This window comes from Melospiza georgiana, chromosome 5 (genome assembly GCF_028018845.1).
Source record: "Melospiza georgiana isolate bMelGeo1 chromosome 5, bMelGeo1.pri, whole genome shotgun sequence".
Classification (NCBI taxonomy): Eukaryota; Metazoa; Chordata; class Aves; order Passeriformes; family Passerellidae; genus Melospiza; species Melospiza georgiana.
In genome coordinates, this window is record NC_080434.1 from 37,197,477 (window position 1) to 37,214,344 (window position 16,868).

The 16,868-nt window shown below is 43.8% G+C and overlaps 1 protein-coding gene across 1 annotated transcript in view; it reads left to right on the forward strand.

Moving 5' to 3' along the window:
• Positions 1-16,379, forward strand: part of FAT4 (FAT atypical cadherin 4) — a 119,635-nt gene extending 103,256 nt beyond the window's left edge. The window contains exons 12-17 of the mRNA XM_058024283.1: positions 3,173-3,258; positions 4,281-4,460; positions 5,469-5,593; positions 6,681-6,886; positions 11,495-11,756; positions 13,964-16,379. Of these exons, the coding sequence (XP_057880266.1) occupies positions 3,173-3,258; positions 4,281-4,460; positions 5,469-5,593; positions 6,681-6,886; positions 11,495-11,756; positions 13,964-15,843 (2,739 nt within the window). The 3' untranslated portion in view covers positions 15,844-16,379. The remainder of the gene's footprint in view (positions 1-3,172; positions 3,259-4,280; positions 4,461-5,468; positions 5,594-6,680; positions 6,887-11,494; positions 11,757-13,963) is intronic.
• The last annotated feature ends 489 nt before the right edge of the window (positions 16,380-16,868 follow it).

Sequence of the window (16,868 nt, forward strand, 5' to 3'; positions counted from 1 at the left end):
AGCATACGTGGAATTCATGTTTGGAATTAAAGTCATAGAGCAGTAATATACAGTGGGGTTCCCCATTTTGGTTTGTCTGTGTCAAGGTGGAAGTGATGGAGGGAATAAAAGCAGTAAATTCTTCTACCCAGTGTGGCTCCCTTCTAGTCCTTGCTCTTGAGCCTTTAACTCCATTTCCATTTGTAGTGCAATACCTGATATCTCCATTTATTCTGGGTCTTGCTCTCTTCTCCCAAGCTACAAGCAGCAGGAGAAGAGGAAATGGCCTCGAGTTGCAGCAGGGGAGGTTTAGATTGAATATTACTAAAGAGTTGTTCCCCAAAAGGGCTGTCAGTGCCTGGAAAAGGCTGCCCAGGGAAGTGGTGGAGTCACCATCCCTGGAGGTATTAAAAAGATGTGTAGATGTGGCACCTGGGGACATGATTGAGTGGTGGCCTTGACAGTGCTGGCTTAGTGGTTAGACTTTTGCAGATCTTTTCCAACGTTAAGGATTCTATGGTTCTGTGAAATCCAGTCTTCAGCTGGATTTGCAAATCCAATCTGTGTGTTTTTATGACTTATGTATCCAAATAAGATGAAGGATAATTGTGATGTTGAGCAATGACTTTGGTTTAATGTGCTTTAATACCAGATATTCAATTTGGGTTGCAAATTTAATAATTTACATCACAGCTTCCTAATGGTGAAGCCTGAAGGTGCACTTTAATCTTGACATGCACCAGGTTCCCATTTTAGTAACTAAAGTAGAATGTTACTTCCATTAATGAGATGTAAATGGCAAAGTATAAAGACACAGAGTAAAAGTTGCAACAAATAAATGAAGTATACTGAAGAAAGAAAAAACAGAGAAAGAAAATGTTTTACTTGTCAGTGTGCCAGAAGACTATAGAAGAAGAGAGAACATAAAAAGGGCTATTTATAGAAATTTCAGCCATGAATGCTTCAGACTAAAAGCAAATATTTAAGACAACCTATACCTTTGTATGATTTTTTTGTTTGTTTTTAATGTTTAAACCTATTCAGTAATGTCAGCTGTTTACAAACAGCATATGAAGAGAATCGCCTTTGTCTTAGATATTTCTGCTGCAGGAAAAATGTCTCCCAGGTGTCCAAAACTGTATAAAATAGGCCCCCTTTAGGATTCCAAATCTGTCATTTCCTACAGCACAGTGGGATTTTATCGGAAACTGGTAAAATCATTAAGTTGTCAGTCCTGAGCTATTGCAAAGTGACAGGATAGAAAGGCTCATAATGTGGCAAGGTAACTGTAGAGTAATGCTTAAGTAACAAGCAGGAACATTTGACTAACATTAGAAAATAAATTGTATGAACTCTGTTCCAAGTAAAATATATTCTCAAATATCCAGCCCTTCAGCTGGGGCTGGAGCTTGGCTTGCAGAGTGCATAGCAATGTAAGTTAGGGAGATTATGCTGATTGAGCTAAGAACAAAAAAACTCATTTCAGTTTTTGTTGTTGATGTTCTGAAGGAAAAGTATGTATGCATGTGGTGGCATACAGAGCATCCAGCTTATTATTCTTTCTCTGAATTGTTTCATTTACACAAGGCTATAATCTGCTTTGGAACTGCAGACTGACATTTCTTGGGAGAAGCACTTTGCTCATTTGTATGGAAAGAAATTCAAGATAAGCTTCCATTAAAAATAGCAGATCAAACAATTTAATTGTACTGTAGGGCATGATTTAGGGCTAAGAGCTCTGAATTTATTTGGTCAATGCAGTGTGTCAGCTTGTAGCATGTATTTGGAGCTAGCATGGCTAATCTGTGGGGATTTCAACAGGCTGCTGTTACCAAACTTATTTGCAGGCAGTAGAAAAAATCTCTGCAGAGTAATGATGTACTGATAGCCAGTGCTGCTTGCTCAGCTCCCATAGAGCAATCTAAATCAAAATATAAACCCAGGCGTTTTTAAAGGTGGCATTTGATTTAAATTTGCTGTAAAACTCTACCACACATCTAGCTGAAACATGAGGAGATGTACAGCGTGGAGATTATGTTTATTTTTCTGAAAATTTGTTTTAAGGAATAACTAACCTTCAGGGTTGGTTGGGGTTTCTTTTTTTTCAGCCCATCTGTTATTAATAAATCACTGTGGGGACAATTCTTTGCTAAATAAGGAATAAAATAAAAACTCCTTTTCAAATCAGCAGGAGTTGTTTCATGATTTTAGTGACAGCTTTGGTTAGACTTTTATAGATTACAAATAGAAGGACCATGAGTAACTTTAGTGTAAATAAGTTAGATGGGTAGTCTCAGAATCACAGAATGGTTTGGGTTGGAAAGAACCTTAAAGATCCTCTGGTTCCAACCCCCCTGTCGTGGGCACAGACACCTTCCACTAGACCAGGCTGAGGCAACAGTGTTGTCTAGGACTTGATGGCCTGGGGGTAAAAATACTAATAATAATAACAATAATTAAAGAGCAAGACTGCTGTGAGTAGTGGTAACGCCTGGTACTTCTCTAAACATCAGCTTGGTCCCACTCTAGGTGTCCAGATGCTCCTCTATTTTCAAAGTTGAGATCCCTCATGACCTCTTAGTCAAGGGGTTACCTTAAGCAGGTCCATTTGGTTACTTTTTGAGTTTTATTGAGTGGTTGGTTATTATTTTTAACTAGTAATCTCAGTGTTTCTAATCCCAGGGTCATTTTTTTAAACTGGTAATCTCAATGTATGTACTCCCAGCTTTTGAAACATGCTTTTTATCAATTCCAATATGTTTAATATCATAGTAAAGCCCCTGAAGGAACTCCCTTTGTGATTGGAAGGGGCAGCTTTTTGCTGACATTATCTGAACCATGTCAGGAGTGTGGTATGAGCCAAAGTAGCTTCAGTGTCCAGGAGTAAAGCAAACAAATATGAAAGAAACCCTGCCCAAAAGTGAAAAATTGGTGTTTAACTCCATGTTTGTATGAAGGAGATAATTGACTCCCCTCTCTGTATCCACACCTTGGTGGTGTCCACGCTGTGCTGGCAGGGTGTGGAGCTGAGCAGTGGCTCTGGAGCATTCTGCAATCCCGAGTGACATCATGACATACAAGTGCTCCTTTGTGGCCAAGTCCTTGATATAATACACCTAAACATAAATAATTCATGTAGTTGGGGACTAAAGCCTTGTAACACTCAGCATGTTTGTGTGTGTGCCTTTTGCAGGCAGCATCCCTGACGGTGGATTCCTGCTCTGAGGACCAGGAGCCAGGCTACTGCACTGTTAGCAACGTTGCTGTTTCCACTGACTGGTAAATATTGTTTCATTTTTTGGGGTGCGCTTGGGGTTTGGGTGGGAGTTTTTTTTAAAATAAGTTAAGAAGAAATCTCCCTGTAAAGTCAGAGAAAGTTGGAATAATGATAAGGCTCCCAAGGGTCATTTTCTTCCATCTTTGCGGAAGCAAATTAAATTTTCTGCGTGTGTTGCTGCTTGCTAGGTCAGGCTATATTTCTGCATGGAACTGGATGATAACAAGGAGTTTGCTCAGAAATCCCCAGTTCTCTACACAATCTCTGTCCCCAGGCTCTAGTGGCAGTCAGGAAATGCATGGCCATGAATAATTTGCACTGTGGTACAAATGGGGATAACATCTATTGCCTAATGATTTGGGGTCATGTATTTATTTAAACTGCACCTCTCATTGTTCATAAAGACATAGGAAATAAAATCACCTGATTAGTGCTGTCATTACAAAAATATTAACAGTAATTACTTTGACATTGTTTTCAGATGTTTTCTGTTACAGTTTTGAGTTCATAAACAGTGTCCAGTAAAGAAATCAAACTTTATTTCTGGTGTTCACTGTAGCTAGCTCAGTAGTCTTGGGCTCAAATTTTTGGAGATAACAGTAACTTTAATCCAATCACTTTGGCTAATTTCTTAAAATAATCACAATGTTTCCTGCCACACAGGGTTTCCCTGCTAGCAGATGTGTTACATCTTTGTAAAACAATGAGTCCATCTTCCTGCTGTTTAAGTATCATCTACAATCTCAATTATAGTTGGGTAAAAAACCTTATTTGTTGTGATCTGAAGCACACTGCTCAGTCCAGTGAATAGAAATTTTGACATGCAAACTGAGTGTGAATTTAGAGTCGTGCCCACTATAACTGTTAGTTCAAGTGATGTTAATCTCTGTGTCCCCTTCTAAATGTGAAATACCAATTTGGGAAGAGGAATTTTAGCCACAGGCTGTAAGTGATGGTTGCAGTTCCTCTGCTGTCATCACCATCCTGATGCCTGGTACTGATTAGTCATTTTTCTCTTTCACAGGACTCTCGATGTACAACCAAATCGAGTTACTGTTGGTGGCATCAGGTCCATAGAGCCCATCCTTCAGAGGAGAGGACAGGTGGAAAGCCATGATTTTGTGGGCTGTATAATGGAGCTTGCAGTCAATGGACGTCCCCTGGAGCCCAGCCAGGCTTTGGCAGCCCAAGGAATCCTAGATCGGTACGTCTGCTATATATGGGATCAAATGGACCCCGTTTGCAATAAAGGAAACTAGCATGAATGCTACTCCATTCAGACACCAACAGATATTTCTTGTTAGGAGAAAAAGACTGTAGAACCCACTGTAAAAAGTAGGAAGGAAGTGAATTTGGATTTAAGGTTCACTAAAGATTACAGAGTCTTAAAAACAAAAGCAGCATCATTACGTGTCTATTGTTAGTGATAATTCAAGTAGCTTTGGGGGCTGAAATTGAGTCGCCCTTGTTCTTGGATTTCTTTATAAATTCCACCTGATTTTGACTGTATTCATACTGTTTGCTAGCCCTCTACTCCCTTTTATTTCCTCTTAATCCACCACGTCTCCTCTCTCACTTTGCCTCTCAAGTATCTCAGAATTTCCCTCATATCGTCTGAGTGCTCTTTCAGAAATGATGAACTATCCCATTCTATTGTTTTTTCCATCTCAGTATTTGAAGTCGCAGTTGCAGCAATAATGTCAGTCTTCCATCCAGATTTCTTCGTTCACACTTCCTCTCTCAACCTCCGTGTTTGCACTGATCATTGTAATACAAAGACCCTGGCAGTCTGCAGCATGAAAAAAAGCCTGAAAAGGTTTCTTCTCTCTTGCATCACAGATAGTAGTAGTTTGGCTGTCTCTGAATTCCTTCCTCTTTTGTAAGACTGCTATAAATTGATGCTGAAAATTGGGATCTGCTTAGAAACTTGAGCTGTCTACAGAGGTCCTTAGAATTACAGAATGGTTTGGATTGGAAGGGACCTAAAGATTATCCAGTTCCAATGACCCTGCCATGGGGCTTCTGCTAGACCAGGTTGCTCTGAGCCATCCAACCTGGCCTTGGACACTTCCAGGGATGGGGGAAAGAGCCACTTTAGCATCTCTGAGGGGAAGAAAGGGAGTACCATTTAAACAGATGATAATTCCCAGCGCATTTGCTCTGCTTATTTGTGTGCACCTTTTTCAGCATCTGCTTTTCTGGTTTCTTTCAGGTGTCCCAGGCTGGAAGGAGCTTGCACGACCAGCCCCTGCCAGCATGGTGGCACTTGTGTCGATCAGTGGTCGTGGCAGCAGTGTCTCTGCAAGGATGGACTGACAGGAAGGCACTGTGAAAAATGTAAGGATGTCTTTATGTCTAAATGTCTTTAACATACACCTGACTGTGGCTCAACCAAAGGCTGTTAAGGGGTTTCAGGGCCATGTGATAATGAATTTTATAAAACAATGAAAACAAGCAGCATGTTGCCTCTTAAGTAGTTTAAAAGTCCACAATGGACTGTTGCCCTTTCATGGGCTAAAAATGACAACAACCTGAATACATAATGTTTTCTGGTCTGTATATCACATTTCAGGTAACTTGCACTCATTTAAAGTCCTGCTTCCCAATAACATATAATCTGTAACTAAAATAAAGGGATCCCATAGGAGGGATTTGCCTGCTATGGGGAGGCAAGAGGGTAAGCAAAAACCCCTTCACGTAAAGACTGAGTTCGTGTGCTTACGGCTTCTCCAAACTAAAGTCCTTTTCATCAAATTGACTGTGGATTATATGCAAGAAAATATTGTAAATGTAAATGAAAACAAGGCGTTTACGCTCGGGGGTGATTAACTCTCATAGGAGTAGCCCTGTAAATCAGTATGGGATTGTTCAGGAGAGCAAAGTGATTTATTTCTGTGTAGTTGTAGTATAATGACTGGGCTTTGTTTTTTTACATGTCCCATTATTGTTTAGCTGATTTATATGCTTTTATTGCACCAGTTTACAAAAGAATTTAGCCATAATTTTAACAGCATTTGGTAGTCAATGCTCTGCCTTTTTTATTCACTTTTTTTTTTATGCCATAACAAATAGAAAGTCATTATCTCTGCCCTGAAGAGCTTAGAGTTCAATATATCATGAAACCCCGATGCAGTAATGGAAACAGTAACATCCCTGGGAAGGAATTACAGTTCTGAGAGCCAAATTTTTTTTCCCTACTCCCTCACTTGTTCCCTAGCGAGTTTTAATTTACTCTTGACTGATAGCAGCAGTAAATTACTCGCACACTCCCACTCTCAAGCACACATTCTGGTGGAAGCCAAAGAACAGAGGGGCTTCAGTTGCCATTCACTCCTGCTGCCCCCTGCCCTTGACCTGCTCTGACCTTGATCTCTGCTCTGATGGCTGGGGCTGTGTGCTCAACGCTTCCCTGTGCTTGTCCCAGATATCACAGCTGACACAGCCCTGTCCCTGGAAGGCAAGGGCCGGCTCGACTACCACATGAGCCCCAACAAGAAGCGGGACTACCTGCTGAGGCTGGGGGCTGGCAGCCGGCCGGGCGTGGAGCGCCTGGAGGTGAAGTTCATGACGAGGAGCGAGAGCGGCGTCCTGCTCCACGTCCAGGAGAGCAGCAACTTCACCACCCTGAAGGTGAGATTGCACCTAAGGCCCGGTTTGGTTGGGCTGCCTCGTGTGCAGAGATCAAAATCGAGATTTTCCATTACTCTTTCTGTTTCCTTTATGAAATATTAGGTCTTTAGCTGAGACTAGGCACTGCTCCAGTGTCATTCATCTTCTCAACAATTCCCTTCCTATTTGCCAAGGTATCAGAAGATCTTGATGGTTTTATATCTAATCAGTTCTGTCTAGACTCCAAATAGTGACTGTTTTAAGGCGACGAGAACGGTGCTCATTGCCATGGTTATTATCATCATTACACTTTACAGAACAAATCATTTTGTTATTGGCCTTTTATCTTCTGATTTTTTGAGCCTTGAACCCAGACCCTCCTTAAGCTAGCAAAGGATTGCCAAAAAGTTTTCATTAATTCCTACCAACATGGCTCAAGTTTATCAAACTAGGAAGTGAGGGATAACTCAAATTCATGAGGTTACTCACAGACCAATGTCAATATCAAATTATTTTGGCATACATAGCTGAATTAGTGCTTCAAATGCCACACTGTTTTGGGGCTTTTTTGCTGGTTTTTTTTCCCTCAAAGAGCTTATTGCTGCCGAAGTTACCTTTCTCAGGAGAAAGCGATGGTTTGGTTCCTGGCGGTGACTCAGTCCATTTACTCATAACTCTAAATGAGTACAGCAGTGATGTTGGCAAGCCCCTTTATTGGGTTGGTGTAAGCTCCAAGTTTCCTTGACTGCTGCAAGGCTTTCCAACTTTTTTTTCCCTGACTTTTAGAGAAATTCATACAGAAATTCACACTTTCTAAGCTTCAGCCCCATGGATATCCTCCACCTGCCTGCTCAGAAGCTTTCCTGACACACCGGCTGCATTTAAGAAGCAAGTCTACACTACTTCCCTGGCATATACTTTTACCACATCATTTCATAGGAAGTTTCTGCCTAGCTCATATTAGCAGATAAGATCTCATTATTTTTGACTTCTGGAGAAAAAAAACCTTTTTCTCCCCCCTAGCAGAATTTGCTAGGTGAGTTCTCCAAGCTTTAATAAAAAAGAAGAGAGAGAGTTGCCTTTCCTGGCTGAAGCACTGGCGCTGTGTTTATGCAAACACTCTTGTTATTGTTAATATTGGTGAAGTTGTACGAGCAAGCAGAGGGTGTCAAGTCCCAGCCCCAGCTGTGCAGGGGAAGAGAGCAGAGGTTTGCCTAGGACCAGATGCTGAAGTTTGAGCAAGGAGAGCTGTGCCGGTTGCCAGGCAGTTCTCAGGTGATGCTAGTTAGTAAAACTGAAGTAATTTAACTGTAGGTAGTGCAGTATGGCCTCTGCACTGCTCCTCATTCCCAGAGTAGGTGTCACCATGAGTATTCCCCTCAGTGGTAGCCTGAGATGCCAATGTAGCCAACCCAGCAACCCATGTCATCTCCATCCACTCCTGGTGCAGAAGTTGGGCTTTAGGGACCTGTCTTGACAATTCTTGTCAGTCTTCAGAACAGACAATTTTATAACTTGATTTTTGTGTCTTTTAATATGCCTGTTATCCAAAGTATTAGCATTCAGAGAAAACCTGCCATGTGTTTTTAATATTAAACCATGCTAGGGAAAAGCTGAGAGTCCTGTGGCTACTTCCATGCCTTCACATTTTTCCTCTTGTAGCTAATTGGTTTTGGTGTGGCTGGGATTGGGGTAAAACTAGAGAAGTGGTAATAAATCAGACCCACTGAGATTGTGAGCAGTTGTTTCACTAAATGATGGATGTAAACTCCCAGCTAAGAACCCAGGAGGGGACTTTATCATTTAAAGGGATCCTCAATCCAGGAAAGAGGCAAGTGTTTCCAGATTACATTAAATAATTGTCAAATTCAGTTGGAAAATGCTTCCTCCAAAATCCACTACAACAAAGAGAGTGGGGCATTCCTTATTACTAGTGCTCTTTGTCACAGCTTATTTTCCTACAAGTGCATGTTGCAAGTAATTCAGTTAGAGGTAATGGGATAAATAGAGCGGGTTAAAGGTGAAATTGCCTGTCTTGTCCTGCTTTATCTAGAAATCTCATCTGCAGTCAGATTAAATTAGCATAAACAGAGCTCTACAATCTCTGAATTGTATGGGTAGAGAATGTGGATTACATTCTACCTATTTCAGCTAAAATACTCCTGTGTGAGGGGTGGTTGGGCGCTGGCATGGGTTGCCCAAAGAAATTGTGGCTGCCCCATCCCTAGAAGTGCTCAAGGCCAGGTTGGATGGGTCTCTGAGCAACCTGGGATAGAGAAAAGTGTCTTGCCCATGGCAGAGGGATTGGTACTGGATGATCTTTAAGGTCACTTCCAATGCAAACCATTCCGTGGTTCTATGCATATGTCATGTTATAGGAACTAGACAGATCATAACCCTTTTAAATGAACTCCCATTCAAGAGCTAGTTTTAAGACAAAACCCAATTTTTTCAGCAAATGAGACTTGGAATACTAGTAAAGTAGAATCAGCCCTGTAGTTAGGAATATGCTTGCTTTAGTGGTTCATTCTTTTCATTACATTCTACTTGTCATTTGCTCAGCTATTTAAATAAAACCCAGAAATTTATGTTACTCAATGCTGTCAACTTCAGCCTTTGTTTCAAATTTAGAAACATGTTGTGCTTCAAGGCACCATTCCATATCTTTTCCTAGTTGAAGCCGTCATGGACCAGTCTTGTCTCTGGAAATTTTCTTTTCCAAATGCCCCTAGTATGTTATTTATGAGTCTTTTAGCATTAGTCACATGCAATTTTAAAGATATAAAATAGGGTTAAAGAATCATGAATTATAATGGAAAATATCAGTTGCTGACAGGTAAATAATTCTACAGGCCTTTTCTAAGGTAAAATTAAAAATTTTACTTCTGTGCTCAGTCTCCCCTTAAGTTTGGAGAGTGTTGTCTGGCATGGTGTATCCCTTTCTCTTTGCATAAAAACTAAAATACAAGGCAGTGTTTTTATAGGGCATAGACAGAATAAGACATAACAAGCCAATACAGGTTGCAGACATAAATATATGTATACATTCAGCTCAGTCAAGCTTTTTATAAGTTATTGTGAGAAATGGTGTTTAATATGTTTTGACAATCTGCATTTGTAACAGTGGGATTTTCCTTGGGCTGTGTGATAATTTAGACACATGCCGCTTGTGTTTTATCAGTAACAAAAGCATCCTGTCTGTGAGGTGAGCCTTATCAAACAATACATTTTCAAGTAGTCTAAATTACTGCCTTTGAAAATGAAGTGGATGCTCATATTAACCATTCTTGTGTCCTCCATCCAAATGGAAAACGTGCTAGATGCATTCATTCAGGCAGCTGCCAAGACATGAGCGTGGTCTTAGAGCCTTATTAAAGCTGGAGTGTCTGAACAAAGTCCTCAGCTTGCATCACCGGAGAAGCAAATCCAGAACATTTAACAGTTTCTGGAAAGGAGAGCAGCATTCTTGTAGCCAGTGTGTCACCTCACAGTTCTTCCCAGGTGAACCTTATTTTTCCTGGAACAAAGGAAGCAAGGCTTTGAGAGCTTCCAGCAAACCTGGGGCTGTGACCTTTCCTGGACTCTGCCTGCGCACGTCCCGCACGCGTGGGGTACGGATCTCAGGCTGGCCGAGCTGGGACAGAGAGGAGCTGTTCTATTCAATATGTGTGACCAAGCATGCAGGAATATGTGACCAAAAGTACAGAGCACCAAAGGAAACTTGCAGCGAGTCCCAGAGCCATCCTCTGTGAGTCTGCGCAGTTCTGTACGCCCCTAGGAGGTCAGCCAGCATACCCAAATTCATGCAATATCTGAGAAACTGGCAGGGCTGGATGTTGGGGATTCTTTTTAAGCTCCTGCATCTTAAGTGCAGAATTTGCACTGATCTCATTTTGGGATCACGGTAAGAGGTTTGAAATCCCGCATCTCATGATTCGGTAGAATTGTGAGGCATCATTATTAAGAGAAAAAGCCATAATATTATTCCTTTTTTCCCTGGCTGTTCACAAGTTTTAAAGCGGTTTGCTCAAGAAAGCACTACTTGAAAATTCTCACAAAATCACGCGCTTTGCAGCTCTTCAGAAAACTTTCTGAAATACCACAAAAGTTTCCTGCAAAATACCAATTAGCAGAAAAAGCAGATATGAAATGGGGCTCTTGCTCAAGCCCTGCCATGCCTTATGCATTCCTACTGTGTCGTAATAAAAACTGGATGCAATTTTCTTGGGCGAGGACAACATCTGTTCACTCTGCTAAGCATTTTCCACACTTGCCTTGAAGAAGGAGAAAGAAATATTCTTTCTCTGGTTGAAATGTGTGTCATGTGCATGACCTATAGCTGTCTGCTCAGTAGGATTAGCCAGGGGTTGAATGGGTGGCAGCTCTAAGATGCCCATTTTCTGCTGAAGTTTCTACAATGTGGTGTATTTAATTCTGGCCAAATTTTTCATGGTAAGTAATTAAAGCTTTTTTAGTACAAAGCAGTTATTTGGGGAAAAATATACCCACCCTAGCTTTCTATTACACCAAAGCCACGTGTTACTGTAGCTGTGAGTATACATCAGAGGGGTTATGTGTGTGTGTTATGCGACACCATTTTAAAATTACGTGTCATGTTCTTCTGAGCAGATCAAAGGTGGGAAGGTGCACTACATATCTGATGCTGGAGTTGCTGGCAAGGTGGAGAGGAACATCCCTGAGGTGTATGCTGCAGATGGCCAGTGGCACTCGGTGCTCCTGGAGAAGAACGGCTCTGCCACCATCCTGTCGGTGGACAGGACCCACAGCCGGGACATCCTCCATGCCACCCAGGACTTTGGTGGCCTCAACGTCCTCACCATTTCTCTGGGAGGAATTCCGTCCAGCCAGCTTTTCAAGAGCACAGCTGCAGGTAATTTTTTTTCTCCCCAAGTACTGTAATTCTTTATTAGTAATTATCATACGTCCATCCTTTGCCAGAAAAAATGCAAATTGAATGAGTAAGGATTACAGATTTTGTTCCTTTAGTACACACTGCAGGCTTCTTGTTTCCACAAGCAGACACTCCATCTGCAGGGCTTTTTTGAGACAGGGGAGTTGCTTGTCTGTACCTCAATTGCTGTATTTTTGTTACCCCTATGGAGAAGAAAAGATGTATTCTTCACCTGAATCATAACCTAGAAAATCAAGGCAAATCTTTCATTTGGGAAAAAATGCTAAACAAAAACTTTGTAGGGATTTTATAAGTACCGCAGGATTTACCCTGTTATTTATATGATTATAATATTTTCTGCAACTCCAAGGTCCTGCTGCTTTATCCTGCTGTCAAATGAAAAATAGGAGTTATTTCTGAGCAAGGACAATAAGGGAACACCCTCTGACTGATGTCTAGCTGTTAAGGAGTAAATCAGTCTCCCTTAAGAGTTAAAGTAACTGTCTCAAACCCTGGCAAAAGAAGTAGATAACACATATTTGATATCATTTCCCAAGTGCTAGGTAAAGATGGAAGTGATTTTTAGCTGCAAAACATGAGATTCTCCAGACAATACAGATGTATTTTTCACATATTTCTATATTGAAGAATCTTCCTGGCTTCATGAATTGTGACCAGATAAAGTATTTTTGAGTGGAGTAGATTCACACTTTACACTTGTGTGTTGTGAATATGTATGAAATGGGGTGTAAAAGCTTGTGGATGCTGTGCTGACCTTTACCCTTTTTACATGTATGTTTTATGAGCAGCGTGTGCATGGAAAAAGCAGAGGCTTTAGGAAAGCTGGAACAAGGAAAATTGAGGACACTAACCTCTCACCACTGCCCAATGCTGTGGCAGACAAATTAGGAATGTCTGGCTTCCATTAAGCAGACACACAGTCCAAAATCCCTTATTCATATGATTTTATTTTATTTTAATATTGGATTACATTGGGTACGACATACCAAGGATTTACAAGGCTCTGGTATAAAACTCTGCATGAACTCAGAGTCAAAAATATCTGCAGTGCTGTTAAAGGCAGACAACACACGAGGTGACAGGCTGTGAAGCTGCTGTGTCCAGTAACATTTCCAAATCCAGGTAGATGTGACAAATTGTTTATCACATCAGTACTACAAGGAACCACCATGCATGCAGCAAGGTCATCATCACTTTTGCTTGGGCTCTCAACTGAACCTAAATCTTCAACCTTGAGGATTCTAAACCTTTAACAGCATCTCATACCACTCAAGTGTATTTGCTGTCTCATGACAGAGTGGTGGTATCAATCTCTGTGTACCATTTTACCACAGCTCCAAGCAGAGATCCCCGTAAGGTTGCACTACCTCAAAACCATTCCAGAAAGGATTTAGTCAGGGGAACACAGAGGATTATTGGGCTGGCAAAAGGCTGGATTTTCCTGTGACCTCACTCAGCCACTGCACACAGCCTGGGGATAATTCCATCTCCTGGGCTCTCACAGCACTAAAATTTGTTGTAGGGTAGCACTGCAACCAAAATATGGGAAGTTTGGGGAAAGGCCCCTCAAGATTCAGAGAAACAAAAGCACTGCCATGAATTTAAGGGACAGGAGGCTTAGCTGAAGCACGTTGGGCAAACTCAAATAATGCCTGGTGCTAGCACAGCCAAGCCAGCTGCCCTTGGGATTCTCTGTGGGAAATGATAAGAAGTTTTAGAGATATGGGAAAATCGGGAGACAAAAGCATTTCAGTATATTGAATACACTGAAATACATTGAATATACTGAATATACTATATTTCAGTCATCAGACATCGTATTTATTCAAACTCAATTTAAAGACATTAAGTGCTGTTAGAATGGATGTTTCCCTGTGGTAAGCATGTGAATTCTTGGCTTATTCAGTGAACAGTGTAGTACATACTGAGTATGTACAGTGAGTATGTACCACGCTGTTGGTAGTGCATCGTAGTTATTCATACTCAATTTAAAGACAAAGTGCTGTTAGAATAGATGTTTCTCTATGATAATGTGAATTCTTGGCTTATTTAGTGAACAGTGGAGTATGTACTGAGTATGTACAGTGAGTTTGTACTGCGCTGTTGACAGTGCACACTCAGCCTTCAGCTCCCAACACCTCTGTCCCTTTTTTCCCCTCTCTCAGGCTTCAGTGGCTGCATTTCCTACATCAAGTACGGCGGGGAGACCCTTCCTTTCTCCGGCAAGCACAGCCTGGCCACGCTCTCCAGAACAGACCCCTCGGTGAAGACGGGCTGCCGCGGCCCCGACGTGTGCGCCAGCAATCCCTGCTGGGGCGAGCTGATGTGCATCAACCGCTGGTTTGCCTACCAGTGCGTGCCGCCAGGCGCCTGTGCCTCCAGCCCCTGCCTCAACGGGGGCAGCTGCGAGCCAGGGCCCCACGCCGGCTTCACCTGCAGCTGCCCCGAGGCCTACGCGGGACGGACGTGCGAGACCGTGGTGGCCTGCCTGGGCGTGCTGTGCGCCCCTGGCCACGAGTGCAGGGCGGGCGTCAATGGGGGCCACGTGTGCCTGCCGTCCCCACACCCTGCGGAACTGTCCCTGCCGCTCTGGGCCGTGCCGGCCATCGTGGGCAGCTGCGCCACCGTCCTGGCGCTGCTGGTGCTCAGCCTCATCCTCTGCAACCAGTGCCGGAGCAAGAAGTCAAAGGGGCCCAAAGAGGAGAAGAAAACGAAGCAGAAGAAGAAGAAGAAAGGGAGCGAGAACGTGGCGTTCGATGACCCTGACAACATCCCGCCCTATGGTGATGACATGACCGTCAGGAAGCAGCCCGAGGGGAACCCAAAACCTGACATCATCGAAAGGGAAAACCCTTATCTCATCTACGACGAGACGGACATCCCGCACGCCACGGAGACCATCCCCAGCGCCCCGCTGGCCTCCCCCGAGCCCGAGATCGAGCACTATGACATCGACAACGCCAGCAGCATCGCCCCCTCCGACGCCGACATCATCCAGCACTACAAGCAGTTCCGCAGCCACACGCCCAAGTTCTCCATCCAGAGGCACAGCCCGCTGGGCTTCGCCCGGCAGTCCCCCATGCCCCTGGGAGCCAGCAGCCTGACCTACCAGCCCGCCTACGGGCAGGGCTTGAGGACAACGTCCCTGAGCCACTCGGCGTGCCCCACTCCCAATCCCCTGTCTCGGCACAGCCCTGCACCCTTCTCCAAATCCTCGACGTTCTATAGGCACAGCCCAGCCAGGGAGCTGCACCTCGCCATCAGGGAAGGGAGCCCGCTGGAGATGCACGGCGACGTCTGCCAGCCCGGCATCTTCAACTACGCCACTCGGCTGGGCAGAAGAAGCAAGAGCCCCCAGACCATGGCGGGCCACAGCTCCCGCCCAGGAAGCCGCTTGAAGCAGCCCATCGGGCAGATCCCGCTGGAGACGTCTCCTCCGGTGGGGCTGTCCATCGAAGAGGTGGAGAGACTGAACACCCCCCGCCCCAGGAACCCCAGCATCTGCAGCGCGGACCACGGCCGCTCCTCTTCCGAGGAGGACTGCAGGAGGCCTCTGTCCCGCACCAGGAACCCGGCCGACGGCATTCCCGCGCCCGAGTCCTCCTCCGACAGCGACTCGCACGAGTCCTTCACCTGCTCCGAGATGGAGTACGACCGCGACAAGCCCGTGGCCTACACCTCCAGGATGCCCAAGTTGTCGCAGGTGAACGAGTCGGACGCGGACGACGAGGACAACTACGGCTCGAGGCTGAAGCCGCGGCGGTACCCGGGGCGGCGCGGCGAGGGCGCGCCCGTGGGCGCACAGGCGGCGGGCACCGCGCCCGGGGACAGCTCCCTGCCCGCCAAGCTGGGCCAGCCCGCGGCAAGCTTCAACTGGGACAGCCTCTTGAACTGGGGCCCGGGCTTTGGGCATTACGTGGATGTTTTCAAAGATTTGGCATCGCTTCCTGAAAAAACAGCAGCAGCAGCAGCAGTGAGTGAAGAGAGCAAGGGTGGTACAGCCAAGGCTGTTTCCAAGGAGGGGGAAGCAGAACAGTATGTATAGGCTTTGTCCCCTGGTACTGCCACAGTGCAAAGCCACGGGGACTGCTCAAACCATTATGTGGTTGTAGAAAAGCCAAGGTCAGCATCTGATCCCCAGGCCAGTCTGGTTGGAGGAGACTTTAAAAATAATAACCATTATGCTGCTGAAAGAGAGACTTGAGACATTTTTAATTTAATTATGCTTGGATGAATTTATTTCTCCTGCATGCATTGTATTTGCAAACCAGATATTCGGCATGCAGCCTTTGGAAAGGGTTTTCCTATTTACCATTGTTTGGTTCATGGTTCTTAAATTAATAATGCTTTGTTCTGAAAATGAACTAATTTTTTGTTTCAATTGTGAAGGATGTGCATATTGTCTCCAGCTACTAACATGTTCTACAATGCAAGAGTACTGAGGATTCCATTTTCCTTAAGAAGTGCATGGAAGTAAGATGGTGAATGAAGGAACTACAGTAGTGAGGTGTCTCAGAAAATGTAGTTACCATATCCTGCAGTTGCTCACATGTGACTTTATGGAATAAATCAGCTTGAATAATTGCTGGCAACAGTGCTTGCTGTAAGTCTTATTCCATACAAGAGGTGCTAGAAGCAGCCCAAGCCAGTCAGCACTTTAGGAGTTTGTTTTTTTTTCTCCTTTTCAGTTTGTTTATTTTTTCATTTCAGGTTTCTTTCTTTTTGTTTTGTTTTGTTTGTTTGCTCCTGTTTGTTTTTTTTTTTTTTTTTTTTTTTTGGACAAAGTTGTGTGAGAGCTTCTGAATCTCTATGAATTTTTTTTTATTGGGGATGCTTACTTAATCCTGGTCCCTTCCTGCCCCTTCTCATTGATTCCTGATGGTCATTTGTCAGCCCAGGCCCCTGGCTCACAGCAGCAAGGGACAAACCTGTCCATTCCCACATCTCTGCTGCAGCCTGTGCTTCTCCCCTGATCCCATTTTCCCACCCGTACCATGGAAAGGTAGGAAGAACACTCAGTTCCCTAAATAGTGAACTCTTCTGAAGTGCTTCGACATTATAAAGCACTAT